At 47.3% G+C, this 23,430-nt stretch overlaps 1 protein-coding gene across 2 annotated transcripts in view; it reads right to left on the minus strand.

Annotated features, from left to right (window-relative positions):
* lamc3 (laminin, gamma 3) overlaps positions 1 to 23,430 on the minus strand; it is a 107,399-nt gene that overhangs the window by 73,154 nt on the left and 10,815 nt on the right. For both annotated transcript variants that reach the window (XR_013577742.1, XM_078550136.1), the window contains exon 2: positions 9,098 to 9,402. Coding sequence is in view for 1 of the 2 variants with exons in the window: in XM_078550136.1 (XP_078406262.1) it covers positions 9,098 to 9,402 (305 nt within the window). In the remaining variant the exon portion in view is untranslated. The remainder of the gene's footprint in view (positions 1 to 9,097; positions 9,403 to 23,430) is intronic.

The raw sequence follows: 23,430 nt of genomic DNA on the forward strand, positions 1-23,430 counted from the left end.
GAGGGAGGGGAGAAAGAGAGAGGGACAGAGGGGAGAGAGAGGGAGAAAGAGTGAGAGGGGGCAAATAGAGGAAGGGAGGGGAGACAGAAAGCGAGGGAGAGAGGGAGGGAGGGGAGAAAGAGAGAGAGATGGGGAGAGAGGGGGAGGGAAGAAAAAGAGAGGGAGAGAAGAAAGAGAAAGATTGAGGGGGGAGAGAGGCAGAGGGAGAAAGAGAGGGGAGAAAGACAGGGGGAAGAGGAGAGAAAGGGAGGGAAGGGGATTTATGGGAGGGAGGCAGAGAGAGAGGAAGGGAAGATGGAGAAAGAGAGACTGAGAAAGTGAGGGAGGGGAGAAAGAGAGAGGGGGGAAGGGGGGATGGAGCAGGAGGGAAGGAGACAGAGGGCATAAAGGGATAAATCATGGCAGGAGTGCTCAAAGCCGTGATGTGCTCCTTGTGCTCCATGTGGGAAGCTGGGAACATTTCCAGTGCCCGGGACCAGCATGTGTGCAGGAAGTGTATCCAGCTGCAGCTCCTGGAAGCTCGGGTTTCAGAGCTGGAACGGCGGCTGGGGACACTGCGGAGCATCCGCGAGTCTGAGAGCACTGTGGATAGCACATTTAGAGAGGTGGTCACACTGCAGCTGAAGGGACTTGAGGAAGGAAGGGAATGGGTGACCACCAGGCAGTCCAAGAGAAATAGGCAGGTAGTTCAAGAGTGCCCTGGGGTCCCGCTCGCAAATCGGTATTCCATTTTGGAGGCTGATGAGGGCAATGGTTCCTCCAGGGAGTGCCGACAGAGTCAAGCTTCTGGCACCACAAGCAGCCTGTCTGTACAGGAGGGGAGGAAGAGCAATAGTAATAGGGGATTCTATAGTCAGGGGAACAGATAGGCGCTACTGTGGCCATCAGTGTGACTCCAGGATGGTGTGTTGCCTTCCTGGTGCCAGGCTCCGGGATGTCACTGAACGGCTGCAGGGCATCCTGAAGGGGGAGGGTGATAAGGCAGAGGTCATGGTACATGTTGGTACCAATGACATAATGAGGGATGAGGTCTTGCACCAAGAATTCAGGGAGTTAGGCAGTAGACTAAAAAGCAGGTCCTCTCGGGTTGTAATCTCTGGATTACTCCCAGTGCCACGTGCTAGCAAGCTCAGAAATAGGAGAATAGCGCAGATGAATACGTGGCTTAAGAGTTGGTGCAGGAGGAAGGGTTTTAGATTCCTGGATCACTGGGACTGTTTCTGGGGAAGGTGGGACCTGTACAAGCAGGACGGTCTACATCTGAACCAGAGCAGGACTAACATCCTTGCGGACGGGTTTGCTAGTGCTGTTGGGAGGAGTTTAAACTAATTTGGCAGGGGGAGGGGACACAGAATGTTAGCAAAATAGGGACACATCATAATACAGTAAAACAATCAAGTCAGATGTACAGCTGCAATAAGCTTCAAGGGAGTAAGGCAAGGCTGGATGGCCTCTACTTTAATGCCAGGAATATTACAGGTACAATGGATGAATTAAGGGTGAGGATTGACACATGGAATTGTGATATAGTAGCCATCACAGAGATGTGGTTGAGGGAGGGACAGGATTGGCAGCTCAACATTCCTGGATATAAAATCTTCAGGCGAGACAGGGGAGGGGTTAAAAGAGGAGGAGGCATTGCATTATTAGCTAAGGAGTCCGTTACTGCAGTAAGGAGAGATAATATCTTGGAGGGGGCATCGAATGAAGCTTTGTGGGTCGAGCTTAGGAATAAAAAAGAGGCAACCACATTGTTAGGTGTTTATTATAGATCCCCAGATAGTCAGCAGGAAACTGAGGAGCAAATATGTGCACAATTTGTGGAGGTGTGTAAAAACAATAACAATAGGGTAATTATATTAGGCGATTTCAACTTTCCCATCATTAATTGGGATAGACATAGTGTTAAGGGCTTGGATGGAGTGGGTTTCTTGAAATGTGTAGAGGAGAACTTTTTAGGTCAATATGTAGAGGGTCCAACAAGAGACAGTGCACTGCTGGACCTAATTCTGGGGAATGAAGCCGGACAGGTGGCTGAGGTGGTGGTGGGCAAGCATTTTAGTGATAGCGACCACAACATGGTACAGTTTAAGTTTGTTATGGACAAAGAAATCAACAAGTTGCAAAAAAATGTTTTGGATTGGGTGAGAGTGGATTTTAGTAAAATAAGGCAGGATCTGGCCAAGGTAAACTGGGAACAGCAACTTGTGGGGAAATCTACAAAAGAGCAGTGGGGGTGTTCAAAAAGGAAATGGGGAGGGTACAGGCTCAACATGTTCCCGCTAGGGTGATAGGAAGGAGCAACAAGCCCAGAGAACCATGGATGACCAGAGATATTCAGGTTATGATGAGAAGGAAAAGAGAGGCTTTTAGCAGGTACAAGGTGAGCAAATCAGCGGAGGCATTAGTGGAGTACAGAAAGTGCAGGGTGGAACTTAAGAAAGCAATTAGGAGAGCAAAGAGGGGATATGAGAAAGCTCTGGCTGGTAAAAGTAGGGAAAATCTCAAGATATTATATAAGTGTATCAGTGGGAAGAGGATAACCAGGGAAAGAGTAGGGCCCATAAGGGACCAAGGGGGCAATCTATGGGTGGAGCCAGAGGACATTGCTAGAGTGTTGAATGAATACTTCACGTCCGTCTTCACCCAAGAGAATGAGGATGAAGGTATCCAACTCGGGGAGAGAGACTGCGAGGTTCTTAAGCTAATTGATATAGGGAGTGACAAGGTATTGGAGGTGTTGGCAGGCTTAAAAGTGGACAAATCTCCAGGTCCGGGTGATTTTTGTCTCAGACTGCTGAGGGAGGCAAGGGAGGAGATCGCAGGGGCTCTGACCCAAATTTTTAATTCCTCTCTGGCCATGGGGGAGGTGCCAGAGGACTGGAGAACAGCTAATGTGGTTCCGCTATTTAAGAAGGGTTGTAGAGATAAGCCATGGAACTACAGACTAGTGAGTCTCAAATCAGTGGTAGGGAAACTATTGGAGAAAGTTCAGAAGGAGAGAATCTATCTCCACTTGGAGAGGCAAGGCTTGATCAGGGATAGTCAGCATGGCTTTGTCAGAGGGAGGTCATGCCTAATAAATTTGATTGAATTTTTTGAGGAGATGACCAGGTGTGTAGATGAGGGTAGTGCAGTTGATGTAGTTTATATGGATTTCAGCAAAGCCTTTGACAAGGTCCCACATGGGAGACTTACAAAGAAGGCAAATGCACATGGGATACAGGGTAATTTGTAACGTGGTTTCAAAATTGGCTTAGTTGTAGGAGACAGAGGGTGATGACTGAAGGATGCTTTAGTGACTGGAAGCCAGTGTCCAGTGGTGTACCACAGGGATCTGCGCTGGGTCCCCTATTATTTGTAATTTATATAAACGACATAGATGACTATGTGGGGGGTAGGATTAGTAAGTTTGCGGATGACACAAAGATTGGCTGGGTGGTTAACAGTGAGGTTGAGTGTCTTGGGCTACAGGAAGATATAGATGGGATGGTCAAATGGGAAGATAAGTGGCAAATGGAATTTAACCCTGAAAAGTGTGAGGTGATACACTTTGGAAGGAGTAATTTGACAAGGAAGTATTCAATGAACGGCATGACACTAGGAAGTTCTGAGGAACAAAAGGACCTTGGCGTGTGTGTCCATAGATCTCTGAAGGCAGAGGGGCACGTTAGTGGGATGGTGAAAAAGGCATATGGGACACTTGCCTTTATCAATCGAGGCATAGATTACAAAAGTAGGGAGGTCATGTTGGAGTTGTATAGAACCTTGGTGAGGCCACAGCTGGAGTACTGTGTGCATTCTGGTCGCCACATTATAGGAAGGATGTGATTGCACTGGAGGAGGGTGCAGAGGAGATTCATCAGGATGTTGCCTGGGATGAAACATTTAAGTTATGAAGAGAGGTTGGATAGACTTGGTTTGTTTTCGTTGGAGCAGAGAAGACTGAGGGGCAGCCTGATCGAGGTGTACAAGATTATGAGGGGCATGGACAGGGTGGATAGGGATCAGCTGTTCCCTTTAGTTGAAGGGTCAGTCACAAGGGGGCATAAGTTCAAGGTGAGGGGCAGGAGGTTTAGGGGGGATGTGAGGAAAAACTTTTTTACCCAGAGGGTGGTGATGGTCTGGAATGCACTGCCTGGGAGGGTGGTGGAGGCGGGTTGCCTCACATCCTTTAAAAAGTACCTGGATGAGCACTTGGAACGTCATAACATTCAAGGCTATGGGCCAAGTGCTGGTAAATGGGGTTAGGTAGGTAGGTCAGGTGTTTCTCACGTGTCGGTGCAGACTCGATGGGCCGAAGGGCCTCTTCTGCACCGTGATTCTGTGAGGGCAGGAAGGGGAAAGAGTGAGGGGGGAGGAGAGGTGGGAGGGGAGAAAGAAAGAGAGAGAGAGGGAGTAAGGGAGATAGAGGAGCAGAGTGAGAGTGAAAAAGAAAGGAGAGATTGAGGCAGAGGATGAGCAAGAAAATAGAGAAAGTGACAAAGATGGAAAACGAGACCAGGGAAATGAAACTGCAGCAAAGCTCAGAGGCCATCCTGAGTTTGGTCTCAGCTCTAAGGACACGGAGTAAATCACCAATTCAATCCCAAAAGAATAACACAGCAGGGAAGGTCCTTCAGTGGCCCCTGGAGAGGGGAGGGCAGGGAGTACAGGGTCTTAATCATACATACAGGGCCAGGGGCTGGTGAGTGGGGTTGTGGGGTGTTGGGCTCCTGTTCGCCCAGTGGTCCCCGGGAAGGGCTATCATTTGTAGCGTCTCCACTCCTGGGTGGACGGACATTCACACAGCCTCACCCCTTCATTTGTACAGTCTGTAGACATTCCCACAGAAACATTCTGTACACACTGAAGCTGTTAGACCGCCAATAAAAACAAATAATGAAATGAAGAATTCTGTTTTATTTTCAAAATGAGACCAAGAAGTCAGGTCACGACCCCATGTCCCTCTTTCAGTCTGCGGGTGGGTGCGCAGTGTTGCCAACCCTCCAGGAATTGGCATGGTGCCTCCGAGTATTGAAGATTAATCCCCAGGAATCTTAAGGAAAGACATAGTTGCCCCAGAGGGAGTTCAATGAAAGTTCACCAGACTAGTTCCCGGGATGAGGGAATTGGCCTATGAGGAGAGATTGAGTGGACCAGGCCTACTCCCTGGAGTTTAGAAGACTGAGAGATGATCTTATTAAAACAGATTAAATTCTCAGGGGGCTCGACAGAGAAGATGCTGAGAAAATGCTTCCCCCTGGCTGGGGAATCGAGAACACCAGGTCACAGTCTCCGGATGAGAGGTCGTCAATTTAGGACTGAGATGTGGAGAAATTTCTTCACTCAGAGGGTCGTGAATCTTTGGAATTCTCTATCCTAGAGAGCTGTGGATGTTCAGTCATTGAGTACTTACAAGACCGAGGTCGATAGATTTTTGGGTACCAAGGGAATTAAGGGATATGGGGATAATGTGAGATAGTGGATTTGAGGTCGAAGATCAGCCATGATCTTGCTGAATAGTGGAGCAGGTTCAAAGGGGCCGAATGGCCTACTCCAGCTATTTCTTATGTTCTTATGAATTGCTGCGAGTAAAAAAAAACCCAAGAAAAATCGTGTGAGTAATTAAAAACTTTTAAAAAATTTTCATTTAACTCTTTCATTTCTTAGTTATTGGATATTGAGGATATGTTTGACTGACAGTCACACATCATCCAATCAAGGGAAGATGTCTCAAAGTACTTTACAGCCAGTTAAGTACTTCTGAAGTGTCGGCACTTCAAATGCAGCAAACACAGCAGCCAATATGTACAAAGCAAGATCCCACAAATGCCAAAGAGCCAGATAACCAGATAATCTGTTTTATTTTAAGTGATGTTGGTCGAGTGATAAATACTGGCCTGGACGTTGGGGAGAACTCCTCTGCTCTTTTTTGAAATAGGGCCAAGGGATCTTTCACACCCACCTGAGAGAGCAGAAAGGCCATGCTTTAACATTTCATCCAAAAGACAGCACCTTCGACAGTGCAGCACTCCCTCAGTACTGCACTGGAGTGTCAGTCTGAATTTTGAGCTCAGGTTTCTGGAGTGGGTCTCAAACACACAACCTTCTGACCCAGAGGCCAGAGTGTTCCCAACTAAGTTTTGATTTTGGCCAGTGGTGAGGGGAGGTAGGCCAAGAATCATAGTGTAGTGCAAAACTGGGGTAATTTGCTGATCAGGAGTCCGGGTTTCCACATGAACCAGATGGTAAAACCCTGTGGAGAGATGATAATCAGCACAAAGAGACCCAAGGACGTAGTACTTCCTTTGAGCTCTGTCCCATATGGCACAAACACAGTGGCTATGGGAAGGTACCAACACTCCTGGATATCTTCCATTTGCCACAACTCAAAAAATCTGCCAAATTTGTTAACAAGTAACTGAGCCAGCAGGTTGAGTGAGAAGTGTGTGTGCTGCTCCTGCGCGATCAGCTGTTGTATGATGGTTGCGCAAGGGCAGTCAGCACTGTGACCCTCAAACTGAGGAGGTCAAAGTGCAGTGGTAAGCGTAACCTTAATTATTTCCCAGCTCCCCAGTCTGAAATGTGTCTTGAAGAGTCATTGGTGTCTCCTCGTGGTCAAAGGGCTTAATTGTGGTAACTGTATCTCGAGCCAATCTCAACACAATTCCTCCAGAAGTCTGCAGCACTAATTGGCCAACATCAATCAGGAAGTGCCTCCAGAGGAAATGAGAAGGTTGATGCTGCGGATTACAGCATGCTTCTCTATGACAGAGCTAGGGTGTGTTATTAACTGGTGGGGGGGGGGGGGGGTGGAAAGAAACCATCCCATATACTCCCTCTCACGCACACACAGAAAAATGCAGCTGTCGCCTCTCAGGAGAGCTTGGGGTTGCAAGAGCTGCTCATTAACGGAACTTGCATAATCAGAACACCACACTCTCCCTGTGTAAGTGTGCGTGAGTGTGGAAGTCTGTGTGTACCTACCTGTGAACATTGGGTGTATATTTACATATTTAACCCACACTGTTCCTCCTTTAAGACTGTATGATGGGGACAGTGTAGAGGGAGCTTTACTCTGTATCTAACCCCGTGCTGTACCTGCCCTGGGAGTGTTTGATGGGGACAGTGTAGAGGGAGCTTTACTCTGTATCTAACCCCGTGCTGTACCTGTCCTGGGAGTGTTTGATGGGGACAGTGTAGAGGGAGCTTTACTCTGTATCTAACCCCGTGCTGTACCTGTCCTGGGAGTGTTTGATGGGGACAGTGTAGAGGGAACTTTACTCTGTATCTAACCCCATGCTATCCCTGTCCTGGGAGTGTTTGATGGGGACAGTGTAGAGGGAGCTTTACTCTGTATCTAACCCCGTGCTATCCCTGTTCTGGGAGTGTTTGATGGGGACAGTGTAGAGGGAGCTTTACTCTGTATCTAACCCCGTGTTATCCCTGTCCTGGGAGTGTTTGATGGGGACAGTGTAGAGGGAGCTTTACTCTGTATCTAACCCCGTGCTGTACCTGTGCTGGGAGTATTTGATGGGGACAGTGTAGAGGGAGCTTTACTCTGTATCTAACTCCATGCTGTACCTGTCCTGGGAGTGTTTGATGGGGACAGTGTAGAGGGAGCTTTACTCTGTATCTAACCCCGTGCTGTACCTGTGCTGGGAGTGTTTGATGGGGACAGTGTAGAGGGAGCTTTACTCTGTATCTAACCCCGTGCTGTACCTGTGCTGGGAGTGTTTGATGAGGACAGTGTAGAGGGCGTTTTGCTTTGTAACTAGGGGTTATATCTGTGTATTGAATACTGACCAAAGAGTGCATGATACTAATGCTCGGGTTTTAAAATGGTGATTACATCATTCTCCAAGCTGCGACATCCACCATAACTTTGTGAGGGCTAAGTAAAATGGGAAAAAAAAGTCTTGGATTTATATAGTGGGGAGAATTTTTGGCTCAGCGAGCGGGGGCGGGTCCCGCTCACCGAGATGTAAAATGACGTGGGGTGACGTCGGGCGTGCGTCTCGTCGTCGCCACGTGTCATTTAGATTTTCAGCTCAGCGAGCGTGCAGCCAACTCAGCTGCGCCCCCACCAAACTTTCAAAGGCCCGTTAAGGCCATTAATTAACTAATTAACCCTATTGAGAAAGCTGCCCGTCCAACCTTAAGGTTGGCGGGGGGCAGGCGAAGAGCCCAGGCGGCATTCGCATTTTTCATAAAACCTCAACCACGGGCGGGATGAAGTTTCATGAATGTTTTTGAAATCTTGGAAAAAATTTGAATAAAATTAATGAACATGTCCCAGCTCATGTGACAGTTTCACATGAGAGGACATGGTCTAAAGATTTTTTTTCTCCTTTATTAAACTTTAGAAACTTTAAACGAATCTCCCTGAGGCAGCTTTGTACCTCGGGGAGATTTCTGTGCTCTTTCTTGCTCGTACGCACCCCCGACTCAGGGAAGCACCCCCCCCCCCCACCGCCCACATAGGGAGTGCACAGCGTTTACAGGCGCACGGCATGCTGGGAGGGCCTTAATTGGCCCGCCCACATAAAACGGCGGCACTGACCCGATTGGGGGTCCCCGCACAACGCCCCCTGATGGGGTGAAAATTCTACCCCGCGTCTTTCACAATTTCAGGACATCTCAAAGCACCTTACAGCTAATGCTATTTTTTTCAAGTGTAGTCACTGCTGTAGCGTAGGAAACACGGCAGCCAACTTGCACAGCAAGCTCCCACAAACAGCAATGTGGTAATGACCAGATTATCTGTTTTTTGAGTGATGTTGACTGAGGGATAAATATTGGCCAGGACACTGGAGAGAACTCCCATGCTCTCCTTCGAAATAATGCCCCCTGGATCTTTTACGTCAGAGTGAAGATGGGGCCCGGTTTTAACATCTCATCTGAAAGACGGCACCTCTGGCAGTGTAGCACTTCCTCGGTACTCTCGCCTGCATTTTATGCTCAAGTGTCTGGGCTGAGAACTTGAACCCACGACCTTCTGCCTCAGAGAGTAACTTACTGAGCCACAGACGATACCCAAAGTATTGAGGACCCGAGTAACGCAGGTTTCCCCTGTGGGTGGGGGCGGTGGAGTTGGGGAGCGGTGTTTAGTTACCTGCAGCATGGGGCTGGTGTCGAAGCTGTACGCACTGGGTCTCCCCTCCAAGGTGGAAAAGGCCACATTCCCTCCAGTCAGCGGGGAGATGTCACTGAACTCGTCAGTGCAGAACGGCACCCGCTCCTCGACCCCCAACCGCAGGAAGCTCCCGGTCGAATAGCCATATGTCTGGCGGCATGAGGCGCTGTAATACTGGTAAGGAGTCCAGGGGGCGCCCTCCTGTGTCCTCTTATAGATGGCAAAACTCTCCGGCCTGCTGGTGTGAAACTTCAGTCGGATGTAGGTGATCTCGAATGACTTTCCTAAAGCAAGAGTGAGAGGTTATGTAGACATAGCTCGATATTTAGCTCAAAGACATTGACAGGTGGCCTGCAATCTCGATGGCACGTGCCCATGTGTTGGGTGTCACAACCTCCATTACGCCAGGCAGTGCGCTGCCCACTTTACTGGATCAGACTTCTGCATTAGCACCTGGAGGGCAAGCCAGAAGTATTTCCAATCCTGAAATATTTTAAATTCAAATTCTCATGTTCAAGTCCCTCCATGGCCTCGCCCCTCCCTATCCCTCTAGCCTCCTCCAGCCCCACAACCCCAATGAACTATCTGCATTCCTCCAGTTGTTCCTCGATTTTAATTGTTCCACCATTGGTTGGCTGTGCCTTCAGCTGCCTGGGGGCCTAAGCTTTTGGAATTCTATCCCTAAACATAACCAGTGTCAGTGGACTTGCCAAGCCTGGTTCAGAAGATGACACTGAGATTAGGATGATTTGGTGGCGACTGTTTACTACTTGTCACAGAGCTTACTTCTCCACTCTAACCCCAGACAGCCAGTGCTGGCTGACTCTTCTTTATATACACGTCTAACTGTAATTAACTAATCACTACCCAACACCTATTCATCTTCTTACAAATTACCGGGTATTTAACATCCATCGACTGAACCTATTAGCCAGGTTAAAACCCACCTCTTTGACCAGGGTTTTGCTCACCTGTCTCTAATATCTCCTCATAATATCGACCTCAGGGGATCCCAAAGCACATGATAGCCAATGAAGTACTGTTAAAGTGTAGTCACTGCTGTAATGTGAGAAATGTGACAGTGAATTTGCACAGGGGAAGCTCCCGTAAACAGCAATGTGATGGAGACCAGATTATCTGACTTTTGTAACATTGGCTGAGGGGTAAATATTGGCCAAGACACCGGGGAGAACCATCTCCCTCCCCCACCACCACCACCCTCCCCCTGCCCCTTCCCTTCATCAAAATAGTGCCATGGGATCTTTTTAACCTGAGGGCAGACAGGGCCTAAATTTAGGGTCTCTAGAGAAAAGCAACACCTGTGACAGCACAGTACTGCACGGAAGTATCAGCCTGGAATTTATACTCAGGAGTAAGACTTGAACCCACAACTTTCCTGACTCAGAAGGTAAGAGCACTGCCCTCTGAGCCACCAATTATCTCATCATGTTCAATACCTTTACTAATTCAGCTCTGAAGCTTGAAGAACACAGTCTTAATTACTCAGCTCACTCATCAATAACCCTTTCACTGTTAATCACACAGGGAATTATCCCAAGTGAGAAATGTGGCCAAATCAATGATAATAACTGAGTTCAGCTGCAATGACAGAATGCAACACTCAACAGTGATCATACAGAGTGGCACAGATTGTCAATCGGGGCTCCCTCAAAGGGTCGCTGTCTGGGCAATAAGGGGTCATTAATAGACAGCCATGGATACATTGTAAAAGGGGTGGGTGCATTATTAGGCTTTGTTTTATGTTAAAACCCCAAAACGGGCAATTTCTGATTGAGATTTGAACTGAGTGACCTTTCCTCATAGTGCTTCTGGCACAGTCATTCTGAGCAAACCTCCTACACAGTCTGTCTGCTTAAATGTCACAGGCACATGAAATGAATATGAAGTGTGTGGGATCTCTCCATTGTCTTTTAATTCATTCTGCATGTGGAATCAATCAGGTATCATCTACAGGAGTTGGCCAGTTTTATCTGTATTCTTCCCCGATATTTCACGCATTTAATACTTTCAATCCCAAAAAATTTAGCCAAACACAGAAAAACTAATTCAACGGTTTATCCTGGAGGTGGGATTAATTTGGAATGAACAGTCACACCAGGTTGCTTTCTTGCAACTCCTAGAGGTCAGTGTCAGGGCAGCATCCATAGTCCCCAAGAGCACATGACCCACTGGATAAAAAATACAGAAAGTTGCTTTTACATAGAGCCTTTCACAAGGTCAGGGCATCTCGGGTTGAATGATGAGGATGGGCTGCACAGACAAAGTCTGTATTCCCCTGAATATTGATGATTAAAGGAGTGACCTAACTGAGGGGTTTGAGATGATTGTTAACAGAGAGAAGGAGACGCTATTTCCTTGGGTGGGGGGAATCCAGAAAAAGGGAGCAAAAACCTGAAGTTAGAGCTGGGGTAACCACAGGAAGCACTTCTTCACACCAATGGTAGTGGAAATCTGGAACACCCTCCCCCAAAAAGCTGTTGTGTCTGAGGGTGAATTAATAATTTGGGTAGATTTTTGTTGGGCAAGAGTGATCATGGAACCAAGGTGGGTAGATGGAGTTAAGATACAGAGCAGCCATGATCTCACTGAATGGTGGAATCGGCTTGAGTGGCTGAATGGCCTCTCCCCGTTCCTATTATCATGAACGTGTAGTTGTAATTTAGACTTTAAGGGCAACTGGCTTAAAGGTATATTTTTGCTTTCAAACTTTTAAATTGAATTTAAAAGCCCCTTTCAAAATGGAGGTATGGACAGACATCTTGGCACTCTTCTGTGTTTGTTCAGACCTTGTCAGATTCTGTTATCTACAGAACTGATCACAGATTCATTGAAATGTAAGACTCCTCCAGGGCTGTCCACCGAATCTTCTAAAGGTCTGGTGACTCCTGACTCCTTAGCTACTGAGAGAACAGGAGACAAAGCGGGGCTTCAAAGGACCTTAAAATAATTATTTTCCCTGGCTAGCAGAATGATGGCTCATTTGAATTTAACATAGCGGCCATTTTGCTTTGGTTGTGATAAAGACATACTACAAAAGCCACGTGTGCAGAGCTACCTGGAAGAACTCTGAGAGACATTATTACAGAGGGTTCTTGGCCAAGGGAGAGCAAAAAGGAAGATATCCAGAAATCAAATGTTGTTCTGCTGAAAAGAATCTAAACCATCTTCAGGTGTCGTAATCGTGGAACAAGTAAAGAACAAGAAATCTTCTTTCTCCCAAACCCTGCTTGAACTGCTGAGTCCATTTGAAAAGGTAAACACTGACTAATCAACTACAGAAACCATCACAGCTGCTGAACACAACTCTTCAACTTCATCCCTTCACTCTAGACAACTAACTGATTGCAAGCTACAGACTTGCAACAAGATCTTAAAGGACTCAACTGGATTTAATCTTTATAAGTATCTTTTATCCTTGTCTGCATTTAATCTTTGTATGTATTTAGTTACTGTAGTAACTTCATTACTTTGACATAAGTAACTTACTGCAGTAGACTTGAAATAAATGAACCTTTATCTTGTTTAAGACTAAAGCTTTGCTGCTGGTCATTTTTAAATTGAACCACTCGCAAATTAAAAAGGGGGCTGCAAAGACACACACAAATTCTTAGCTCAGGGACCACCTTAAGGAAACTACTTTTACGTGGTTGTGAAACTTTGAGTTATTCTCATGGGCCCTGGAGGAGCCACAGTGCTTCAAAGATCAGGAATTTAAGTGTTAAAGAGGGGGCAATGATTCTCCCAATCTATGACAGTTGAGCGAAGATCATTGGAACTCTCACCCCGGAAACAGCGGGAGACAGGAAAACCCGAGGAGTTCTCCCTCAGGATGTTCAACATCAAAGCATTTCCTCCAGCCATGTGTTGGAACAGAGAAACAAAGGGATGTGGAGGTGCAGATACACAATCCCCAAATCTAGCAGCATAGGCTAATAAGGCCAAAGAAAAAAGCAAACCAAATACTGGCATTCATTTCTAGAGAAGTTATATTAACTTCAAAGAATCTTGGTTAGACCACACTAGGAGTGACTGTGAACAGTTCTGATTTCCATGTTATGGAGAAGGTGCAAAAATGATTCACAATGATGATACCAGAACTGAGTGGTTACACCTATCAGAAAAGACTGAATAGGCTGGGACACTTTTATCTACAAAAAGAGAACACCTGAGGGGTGATCTAATGGATGTCTTCAAATTATGAAAGGGTTGGATAGGGTCGACAGAGATATTTCCATTTGTGGTGGAGACCAAAACTAGGGACCACAAATTTGAAAGCTCTCTCTCTCTTGCACTTCAGGTACCATGCCTTTAGAGGGCATCAGCAACCATGGACTTCCGCAGCATTTTGCAGTATCTGCAGCATTTTGCCTTTATGTTATGGACTTCCATGTGTTGATCCATGGTTATGTTTGGTGAGGTACTGCAGTGGTTTGCCATTGTCTTCTACAAGTGACTGAACAGGAAACTCTCCCACTCTTACTGCCTGCCACAGGTGTATGTTAGAAGGATTTACGGGTTGGTCTGTTTGGCCATGTTATGAACACACCTTCCTTGGCCATCAAGTCCCAGGGTGGGACTTGAACCTGGGCTTCTGGTTTAGAGGCAGGGACACTAGCCACTGTGCCACAAGACCTCCCACCCCCCTGCCCTATAAATATAAGGTAGTCACTAATAAATCCAATAAGGAAATCAGGAGAAACTTTTTTGCCCAGAGAGTGGTGAGAACGTGGAACTCGCTACCACAGGGAACGGTTGAGGTGAATAGCAGAGATGCCATTAAGGGGAGCTAGATAAACACACTAGGAAAAAAGAAATAAAAGGATACGGTGATAGGGTAAGTGGAAGTAGGGTTGGAGGAGCCTCATGTGGAGCATAAACACTGGCATGGATCAGATGGGCTGAATGGCCTGACCCAGTGCTGTAAATTTGATGTACTTCTATATACATTCCTATCAGCACCATCAGGTGGGTAATTGGGGGTGGGGTGGCAGATTTACACTCTATTGTACAAGGAGGCAGCAATAAGGAGGTGGGGGCGGGCAGTAAGATCTCCTATTGCTCTTGTGAGTCGCCCTCCCACCTTTTCTGGGACAAGACTGTTCCACCAGGAACTTAACAGCAGGAATTGGAGGAGTGCAGAGACCCCCCAGAGGGTTGTGGGGCTGAGAGGTTACGGAGATGGAGAGGCCTGAGTGCCCTGGAGGGATGCAAAAAGAAGGGTGAAAATTTAAAAACTAAGGCAGTCTCTCCTCTCCAGCCCTCGGGCCATTCCAGGCTTCTGACTGAACTTTCCCACACAACCTCATCAATAGCATTCTCAAAGAATCAGACTCTGACAATAATAGGATTCACACTCACCGCAAAATGAGCAACATCCCAAACCTCCTCCACATTTTGGTCGGACAGAACTTTGAACAGCTGATGTATGGGTTGGAGATTTTAAAACCCAAATTGCAAAATGGTGCGGGACAACCTCAGCATATCGTAGTTTGGGATGAAAGTCACCAGATTCGGTGTTGGCGGTGGCTCTGTTCAGCAGTCTTCTCCCCCTCGAGTCAGGAAGTTAACAGTTTAAGTCCCTGCAGTGACTTGGGTGCCATGATCTAGGCCGACAATCCCAGTGCAGTCCTGAGGGAGTGCGGCACTGTCAGAGGTGCCGTTTTTTAGATGAGATGTTAAACTGAGGTGCCATGTGCCCTCACAGGTGGATGCAAAAGAATCCATGGCCACTATTTTGAAGAAGTGCAGGGGAGTTCTCCCCTAATGATCCTGGCCAATATTAATCCCTCAATCCCTCAACCAACATCAGATTATCTGGTCAATATCACATCGCTGGGGTCTTGCTCTGTTCACATTGGCTGCCACGTTTCCTACATTACAGCAGTGTCTACAATTCAGAAAGTACTTCATTGGCTGTAAAGAATTTTGGAACATCCAGTGATCATAAAAGGCGCTATATAGTTGCACATTTCTCTTTAAAAATGATGTCTTGGTGTAGAAGACTTACCGCACTCTAAATTCTGGACCCAGGGGTGATTCAAGGAGGGGGTCAGTCCTTTCAGCCCAGCCAGCTGCTCCCTCTTGTACTTTAGTAGCCGGATCGCTAACTCTGGTTACCATACATTTCTGGAGCTTTATGTGAGACCTCCCAGAATGTTGTTTTCCTGTCAGTAGGTTCTTTGCAGGGGAAGAGAGATGAATAAGAACACGTGGGAACAGATTTCGGAAAAATACAGAAAATTCAAAGATGAAGCGTGTAACAGCGAGTGTGAGAGAGAAAGAGACAGATGTAAATAGTGAGGTCGACACTACAATGAAGGGGAGCGAGAAAGTGAGGTAAGAAAATGGGAAACATCAGAGAACAACACAGAAGGATTTGGAAGGAAAGGTTAAAAGGGAAAGGCAGTAGCAGGATTAGAGATAATCTTGTTTTTATTTGAGTAGCGTTGCAGAATGTTGACTGTATTTAATGAAGAGATCAGACTAAAACGGAAAAAGAAACTGCTTTTATATAGCGCCTTTCACAACCTCAACTCATCCCAAAGCGCTTTACAACCAATGGTGTATTTTGGAAGGGTAGTCGCTGTTATAATGTAAGAAACATAGTAGCCAATTTGCACACGGCAAGATCCCACAAAAAAATCCCATGTGATACTGACCAGATTTTAGTGATGTTGGCTGCAGAATTGACCAGGCTAATGGGGCAAATCCCATTGCCCTTCTTTGAAATAGTGACCGCAGAATCATTTAGGTTCAAATGAGGGAGCTGATGGGATTGCAACAGTGCAGCACTCCCTCAGCACTGACTCTCAGGCAGTGCAGCGCTCCCTCAGCACTGACTCTCAGGCAGTGGAGCGCTCCCTCAGCACTGACTCTCAGGCAGTGGAGCGCTCCCTCAGCACTGACTCTCAGGCAGTGCAGCGCTCCCTCAGCACTGACTCTCAGGCAGTGCAGCGCTCCCTCAGCACTGACTCTCAGGCAGTGCAGCGCTCCCTCAGCACTGACTCTCGGGCAGTGCAGCACTCCCTCAGCACCGACTCTCGGGCAGTGCAGCGCTCCCTCAGCACCGACTCTCGGGCAGCGCAGCGCTCCCTCAGCACTGACTCTCGGGCAGTGCAGCGCTCCCTCAGCACTGACTCTCGGGCAGTGCAGCACTCCCTCAGCACTGACTCTCGGGCAGTGCAGCGCTCCCTCAGCACTGACTCTCGGGCAGTGCAGCGCTCCCTCGGCACTGACTCTTGGGCAGTGCAATGCTCCCTCAGCACTGACTCTCAGGCAGTGTAGCGCTCCCTCAGCACTGACTCTCGGGCAGTGCAGCACTCCCTCGGTACTGCACTGGGAGTGTCACCCTAGATTTTACTGCTCAAGTCTCTGGAATGGGGTCTCGACCCAACTGATTCAGAGGCATGAGTGCTATCCACTGAGCCATGGCTGACGAGAATTAGCCTTCCCCAGAAGAAAGTCCTGATATTTCAGTGGGCACTGCCCATAACCATTGTTTCTTGCAGATGAAATTCAAGAGCGCAGTGGTTCTGATCTACTGTTAACTGATCCCAGAGAATATAACCTCACTCTGATACTTCTTCCAGCACCAATGCCCAGTGCCCCACTGAAATGTGTTTTTTATTTTGCTTTTAAAAAAAAACGAGTCCAGTACAAACACTGACCTCCTCTTGACATGTCCTCAAGAGGCACAAGAAAAACAAAGTTCCCACAGCTTCATCAAGGCTTTGTCACAGGAACCTTGACTGAGAAGTCAACTCTCACAGCGTCAGAAAACAGCTGGCCCCAGATCTGACGATTGCCGCATGTTAATAAAGGGAGATTCAACAGAACTGTTCAAAATCATGAGGGGTTTTGACAGAGTAAATAAGGAGAAACAGGCAGGAAAGTCGGTAACCAGGGGAGACAGGTTTAAGATGAGACAAAATAATCAGTTGTTGAGATCTGGAATGCACTGCCTGAGAGGGCAGTGGAAACAGATTCAATGGTAACTTTTGAAAAGGACACTGGATGAATGTGTTGAAGGACTAGGGGGATGAGCAAGGTAGTGCGGACCAATCGGATTGCCCTGTCAAAGTGCTGGCACAGACATAGTGGCCCAAATGGCCTCCAGCTGGGCTGAATATTTTGATTACAGCTCTCAAACATCGCAATGCCTTTCATACATAATGACTTGTCCTGAAGATTAGTGACTGTTGTTATGAAGGCAAACACAATATTCAATTGCTGCACAGCAAGATCCCACAAAAAGATGAATGGACGGTTAATCTAGTTTTCTTTTGTTGTTGCTGTGGTTGTTTGAGGGAGGAATGTTGGCCAGGAACCCTGGGAGATTTCCCTGTTCTCCTTCACAGTGTAGCGTGGGAGTTACTAGACTAGGCAAATATACATCCCCGTCACTGTAACCTCCTCCAGGTCTCTGACCCTCGAGATCGCTGTGCTCCTTCATTTCCAGCCTCTTGAGCATCCCTGATTTCTATCATTCCACCATTGGCCATGCTTTCAATGGCCTGGACCATAATCTCTGGAATTCCCTTCCTAAACCTCTCTATTGTTTTCTCTCTTCCTGTAAGACACTCCTTAAAACCTACCTCTTTGACCAAGCTTTTGGTAACCATATCTCTTTATGCTGCTCAATGTCAAATTTTGTTTGATAATTGTTCTTGTGAAGTACCTTGAGATGTTTTATTATATTAAAACTGCTAGATAAATGCAGGTTACTCCAGAGGGAGGCAGTAGTCTTGTGGTATTGCTACCAGACTAGTAATCCAGAAACACAGAGTAATGCTCCGGGGACCCAGGTTCAAATCCCACCTTGTGGAATTTGAATTTACTCAATAAAAATCTGGAACTAAGTCTGATAGCCAGTTTGGCCTACACGTGACTCCTGGCCACACAGCAATGTGGTTGACTCTGAAATGGCCTAGCAAGCTACTCAGTTGTATCAAAATTACAATGCCCATAAGGAATGAAACTGGATGGGCCAGTCAAGCAACAGCCTGATGTAGTTATACTCATGAAATCATAATCTTACAGATAATGTCCCAGACACCACCATCCCTGTTGATGGAACAGGACAGAGGTGGTGGCACAGTGGTATGTTGCCCTGAGAGTCCTCAATATGGGCAAGGAAACCCACTCCTGATTACTATGTACTGACCCCCTCAGCTGATGAATCAGCACTCCTCCATGATGCACTGAGGGTGGCAAGGGCACAGAATGTACACTGGCTGGGGACTTTAATGTCCATCACCAAGAAGTGGCTCAATAGCACCAGTACTGGCTGAGTCCAGCTGCTAGACGGGGTCTGTTGTAGTGAGGGAAAAACATATTTGACCTCATCCTCACCAACCTGCCTGTCGCAGGTGCATCCGTCCATGACAGTATTGCTAGGAGTGACCAACACACAGTCCTTCTGGAGACAAAGTCCTGTCTTCACATTGAGGATGCCCTCCATCATGTTGTGTGGCACTATCACTGTGCTAAACGGGATAAATTTTGATTAGATCTAGCAACTCAAGACTGGGCATCCATGAGGCGCTGTGGGCCATTGGCAGCAGCAGAATTGTACTCAAACACAATCTGTAACCTCATGGCCTAGCATATCCCCCAACTCTACCATTACAATTAAGCTAGGGGATCAACCCTGGTTCAATGAAGAGTGCAGGAGGGCATTCCAGGAGCAGCAACAGGCAAACCTAAAAATAAGGTGTCAACCTGATGAAGCTACAACACAGGACTACTTGTGTGCCAAACAGCAAAAGCTAAGCAATTCCACAACCAATGGATCAGATCTAAGCTCTGCAGTCCTGCCACATCCAGTCGTGAATGGTGGTGGACAATTAAACAACTCACTGGAGGAGGAGACTTCATATATATCCCCATCCTCATTGATGGAGAAGCCCAGCATATCAGTGCAAAAGATAAGGCTGAAGCATTTCCAAAAATCTTCAGCCAGAAGTGCCGAGTGGATGATCCATCTCGACCTCCTCTGGAGATCCCCAGCATCACAGATGCCAGTCTTCAGCCAATTCAATTCACTCCATATGAATATCAAGAAACGGCTAAAGGCACTGGATACTGCAAAGGCTCTGACAATAGGGTCCTGACAATATTCCGGCAATAGTACTGAAGACTTGTGCTCCAGAACTTGCCGCGCCCCTAGCCAAGCTGTTCTGGTACAGCTACAACACTAGTATCTTCCTGGCAATGTGGAAAATTGCCCAGGTGTGTCCTGTACACAAAAAGCAGGACAAATCCAACCCAGCCAATTACCATCCCATCAGACTACTCTTCATAATCAGTACAGTGATAGGAGAGGTCATAACCAGTGCTATCAAGTGGCACTTGTTTAGCAATAACCTGCTCACTGATGCACAGTTTGGGTTCCGCTAGGATCACTCAGCTCTTGACCTCACTACAGCCTTGGTTCAAACATGGACAAAACAGCTGAACTCCTGGGGTGAGGTGAAAGTGACTGCCCTTGACATCAAGGCCGCATTTGATTGAGTGTGGCATCAAGGAGCCCTAGCAAAACTGGAGTCAATGGGAATCAGGGGGAAACTCTCGGCTGGTTGGAGTCATACCTAGCACAAAGGAAGATGGTTGTGGCTGTTGGAGGTCAGTCATCCCAATTCCAGGACATCACTACAGGAGTTCCTCTGGGAGGCAGTGGTGTAGTGGTATTGTCACTGTACTTGTACTCCAGACTCCCAGGGTCAAATGCTACCACGGCAGATGGTGACATTTGAATCCAATAAAAATCTGGAATTAAAAGTCTGATGATGACCATGAAATCATTGTCGATTGTTGTAAAAACCCACCTGGTACACTAATGACCTTTATGGGAGGAAATCTGCCGACTGGCCTACATGTGACTCAAGTCCCACAGCAATGTGGTTGACTCTTAAATGCCCTCTGAACAAGGGCAATTAGGGATGGGGCAAAAAATGCTGGCCTAGCCAGTGACGCTCTCATCCTTTGAACGAATTAAAAAGGTGTCCCAGACCCAACCATCTTCAGCTTCTTCATCAATGACCTTCCTTCCATCATAAGGTCAGATGTGGGGATGTTCGCTGATGATTGCAAATGTTCAGCACCACTCGCGATTCCTCAGATACTGAAGCAGTCCACGTCCAAATGCAGCAAGACCTGGACAATACCCAAGCTTGGGCTGACAAATGGCAAGTAACAATCGTACCACACAAGTGCCAGGCAATGACAAACAAGAGAGAATCTAACCATCGCCCTTTGATATTCAATGGCATTACCAATGCTGAATCCCCCACAATCAACATCCTGGGAGTTACCATTGCCCAGAAGCTGAACCAGACTAGCCATGTAAATAGTGTGGCTACAAGAGCAGATCAGAGGCTAGGAATCCTACAGTGAATAACTCACCTCCTGACTCCCCAAAACCTGTCCACCATCTACAATGCACAAGTCAGGAGTGTGATGGAATACCCCCACTTGTCTGGATGAGTGCAGCTCGACACCATCGACAAAGCAGCCCGCTTGATTGGCACCCTATCCACAAACATTCACTCCCTCCACCACCGACGCACAGTAGCAGCAGTGTGTACCATCTCCAAGATGCACTGCAGAAACTTACCAAGGCTCCTTAGACAGCACCTTCCAATCCCACGACTGCTACCATCTAGAAGGACAAGGCCAGCAGATGCATGGGAAGACCACCACCCAGAGGTTTTCCTCCAAGCCACTCACCATCCTGACTTGGAAATATCTCACCATTTCTCCACTGTGGCTGGGTCAAAATCCTGGAACTCCCTCCCTAACAGCACTGTGGGTGTACCTACACCACAGGGACTGCAGCGGTTCAAGAAGGCAACTCACCACCACCTTCTCAAGGGCAATTAGGGATGGGCAATAAATGCTGGCCTAGCCAGCCATTCTCACATCACAGGAATGAATATAAAAAAAACATTGGGATAAATTTGATGTTTCTTCTGGAAGATAGCACCTGTGGTAATGGAGCAATCCCTCAGTGCTGCACTGGGAGTGTTAAACCTTATTTCTCATGTACTTAACCCCTGACATAGGGCCTGAACCCAAATCTTTCGCACTCAGAGATAGAAGTGTCAGCCACCGTCAGCAGGTAAACTCGATAGGTGTTCAACTCACTTTTCCGTAAGGTGGGGGGCAGGGGGGAGGGAAGTGGGAAGCAATAATCAAATCCCCACCCTGAGGCACACTGTAAAAATTCTGTAAAGAGTCATCAGGAAGGAAGATCAGAACTAGAGGAGGCCTTTCAGCCCATTGAGCCTGTTCCACAGCTAGATTAAGATTATGACTGATCTGTCCCTTAACTCTAACCGCCCACCTTGGTTCCATTTCTGTTAATACCCACCCCAACAAAAAAATAACTATCAACACTGAAGCAGAATACTGCAGATGCTGGAAATCTGAAATAGAACCAGAAAGTGCTGGAAACACTCAGCAGGCCTGGCAGCATCTGTGTGGAGGGAAACAGGGTTAATGGCCGGGATTTTCCGGCCCCGTTTTTGGTGGGACCTGCTGCGGGAGATTCGGCGGCTCAGCCAAAAGCCGATTGACTTTCAGCGGGACCGGACGATCCCAGTGGCAGGGCAGGGCCAGAGAATCCCACCCAACACTACGATCTTTCTTCAGAATTTATAAATCTGTTTTGAGATTATCAGTTGACCCCCCCAGCCTCGTCTGCTTTATGGTGATTGGCGGGGGGAGGTGGGTGTGCACAGGGTGGTGGCAGGGGGTAAAGAGTTCCAGATTTCCTCTCCCCTCTGTGTGAAGAAGTGCTTCCCGACATCGCCCCCGAACGGCCTGGTTCTAATTTTAAGGTTATGCCCGCTTGTTCTAGGCTCCCTCACAAGAGGAAATAGTTTCTCTCTATCTGCCCCATCAACTCCCTTCATAATCATTTTAAACACTGCAATTACATCACCCTTTAATTTTCTGTACTGAAGTCCTGCTTTTGAAAACCGTTTTTATATTTTAACCCTTTAGCCCCGGTGCTGTTCTGCTCGATCTGTGCTGTGCCCACTCCACTCCAAACCAAACCTGTCTGGAGCTCCTTACCAACCTCCTACATCATGCCCCCTGGCACCCCAACATCCAGCCTTTACTGTTCCACCCCCCCTCCCAATGTAAAACTGTGTGGGGTCCCAAGAAACAGCAAGAAAAACAAACTCCCATAAAGCAGGCAAAAAAAAAAAAGAATCGGCCATTCAGCCCATCTAGATTATCCCTCTAGTATTCTAGCTCATGCCGACTAACACCTGAACCTGAAGAGCATTAGCAACTTAAGTTTTAGTTGGGAAATTTATTTCAAAACATTCAGCACCTTTCCGCTAAAGGAAATGTTTCATCTACGCCAATTTAAATTTAGGTTTCACCTATTTAGATTCAATTCGTCCTGTTTTACACAACCCACTGATTTTAATAATGCTCCTGTTTAATTTATAAGATTAAATTACTTATACACTCACTGCTGAGTATCCCACTAACATTCCCTGTCTCCCAACACCCAAACCGTGTTGGCACCTCTCCCCCAACACCAATCTCACTCCCTCATCCTTCCCCCCGACACCAGCCCCTTCCTAACACCCACTCCCCTATGGGGGTGGGGTAGTTCGATATTCTGGAATGATTCTTGCGTTGGGACATTGCAGAACCTCAGGAATTCTTACGGTTCTTTTTCATATTTTTGAAGAGATTGTCTGTATTTTTTTCATTCTGCTCTGGCCTCAGCTGTGGGGAGACAGCGTCGACTGAAATCAGAGTTACAGAATGTCCTGTACCCTCCACACCCACCTCCTCCTCCTCCCTCCGGGCCCCGAGGTTCAGTTCTTTTGGCAGAAGGTGAACAAGACAAACTGACTCATCAAGTGACACAAGCGTCAACTTTGAATGATAAACAGGGGACTAGAGGCAGGAGCACACCCGCTCCAAAACCTATCCCCCCTCCGAAATTCACACCCCTCCTCCAATAATTCACTTCCCCCCCCATCCCACCCCCGGCGACTGAAACTCACCCCTCCCCGGCCCCGGGGAAACCCTCTCCTGATGAAAATTCCACCCTACTAAACCTGCCCCCGAAACTTATCCCTGCCCCAAAACTGCCCCTCCAGCCCTTCCAAAATGCACCCACACCCCTGGCAAAACTCAGGTTTGGAGAGGTTTAGGGAGGGAATTCCAGAGCTAAGGCCCAGGCAGCTTATGGCACAGCCGCCAATGGCGAAGTGATTAAAATCAGGGATGCTCCAGATGCCGGAATTGGAAGAGTGCAGAGA

The sequence above is a fragment of the Cetorhinus maximus genome, chromosome 10, assembly GCF_964194155.1.
Source record: "Cetorhinus maximus chromosome 10, sCetMax3.hap1.1, whole genome shotgun sequence".
NCBI classification, from domain to species: Eukaryota; Metazoa; Chordata; class Chondrichthyes; order Lamniformes; family Cetorhinidae; genus Cetorhinus; species Cetorhinus maximus.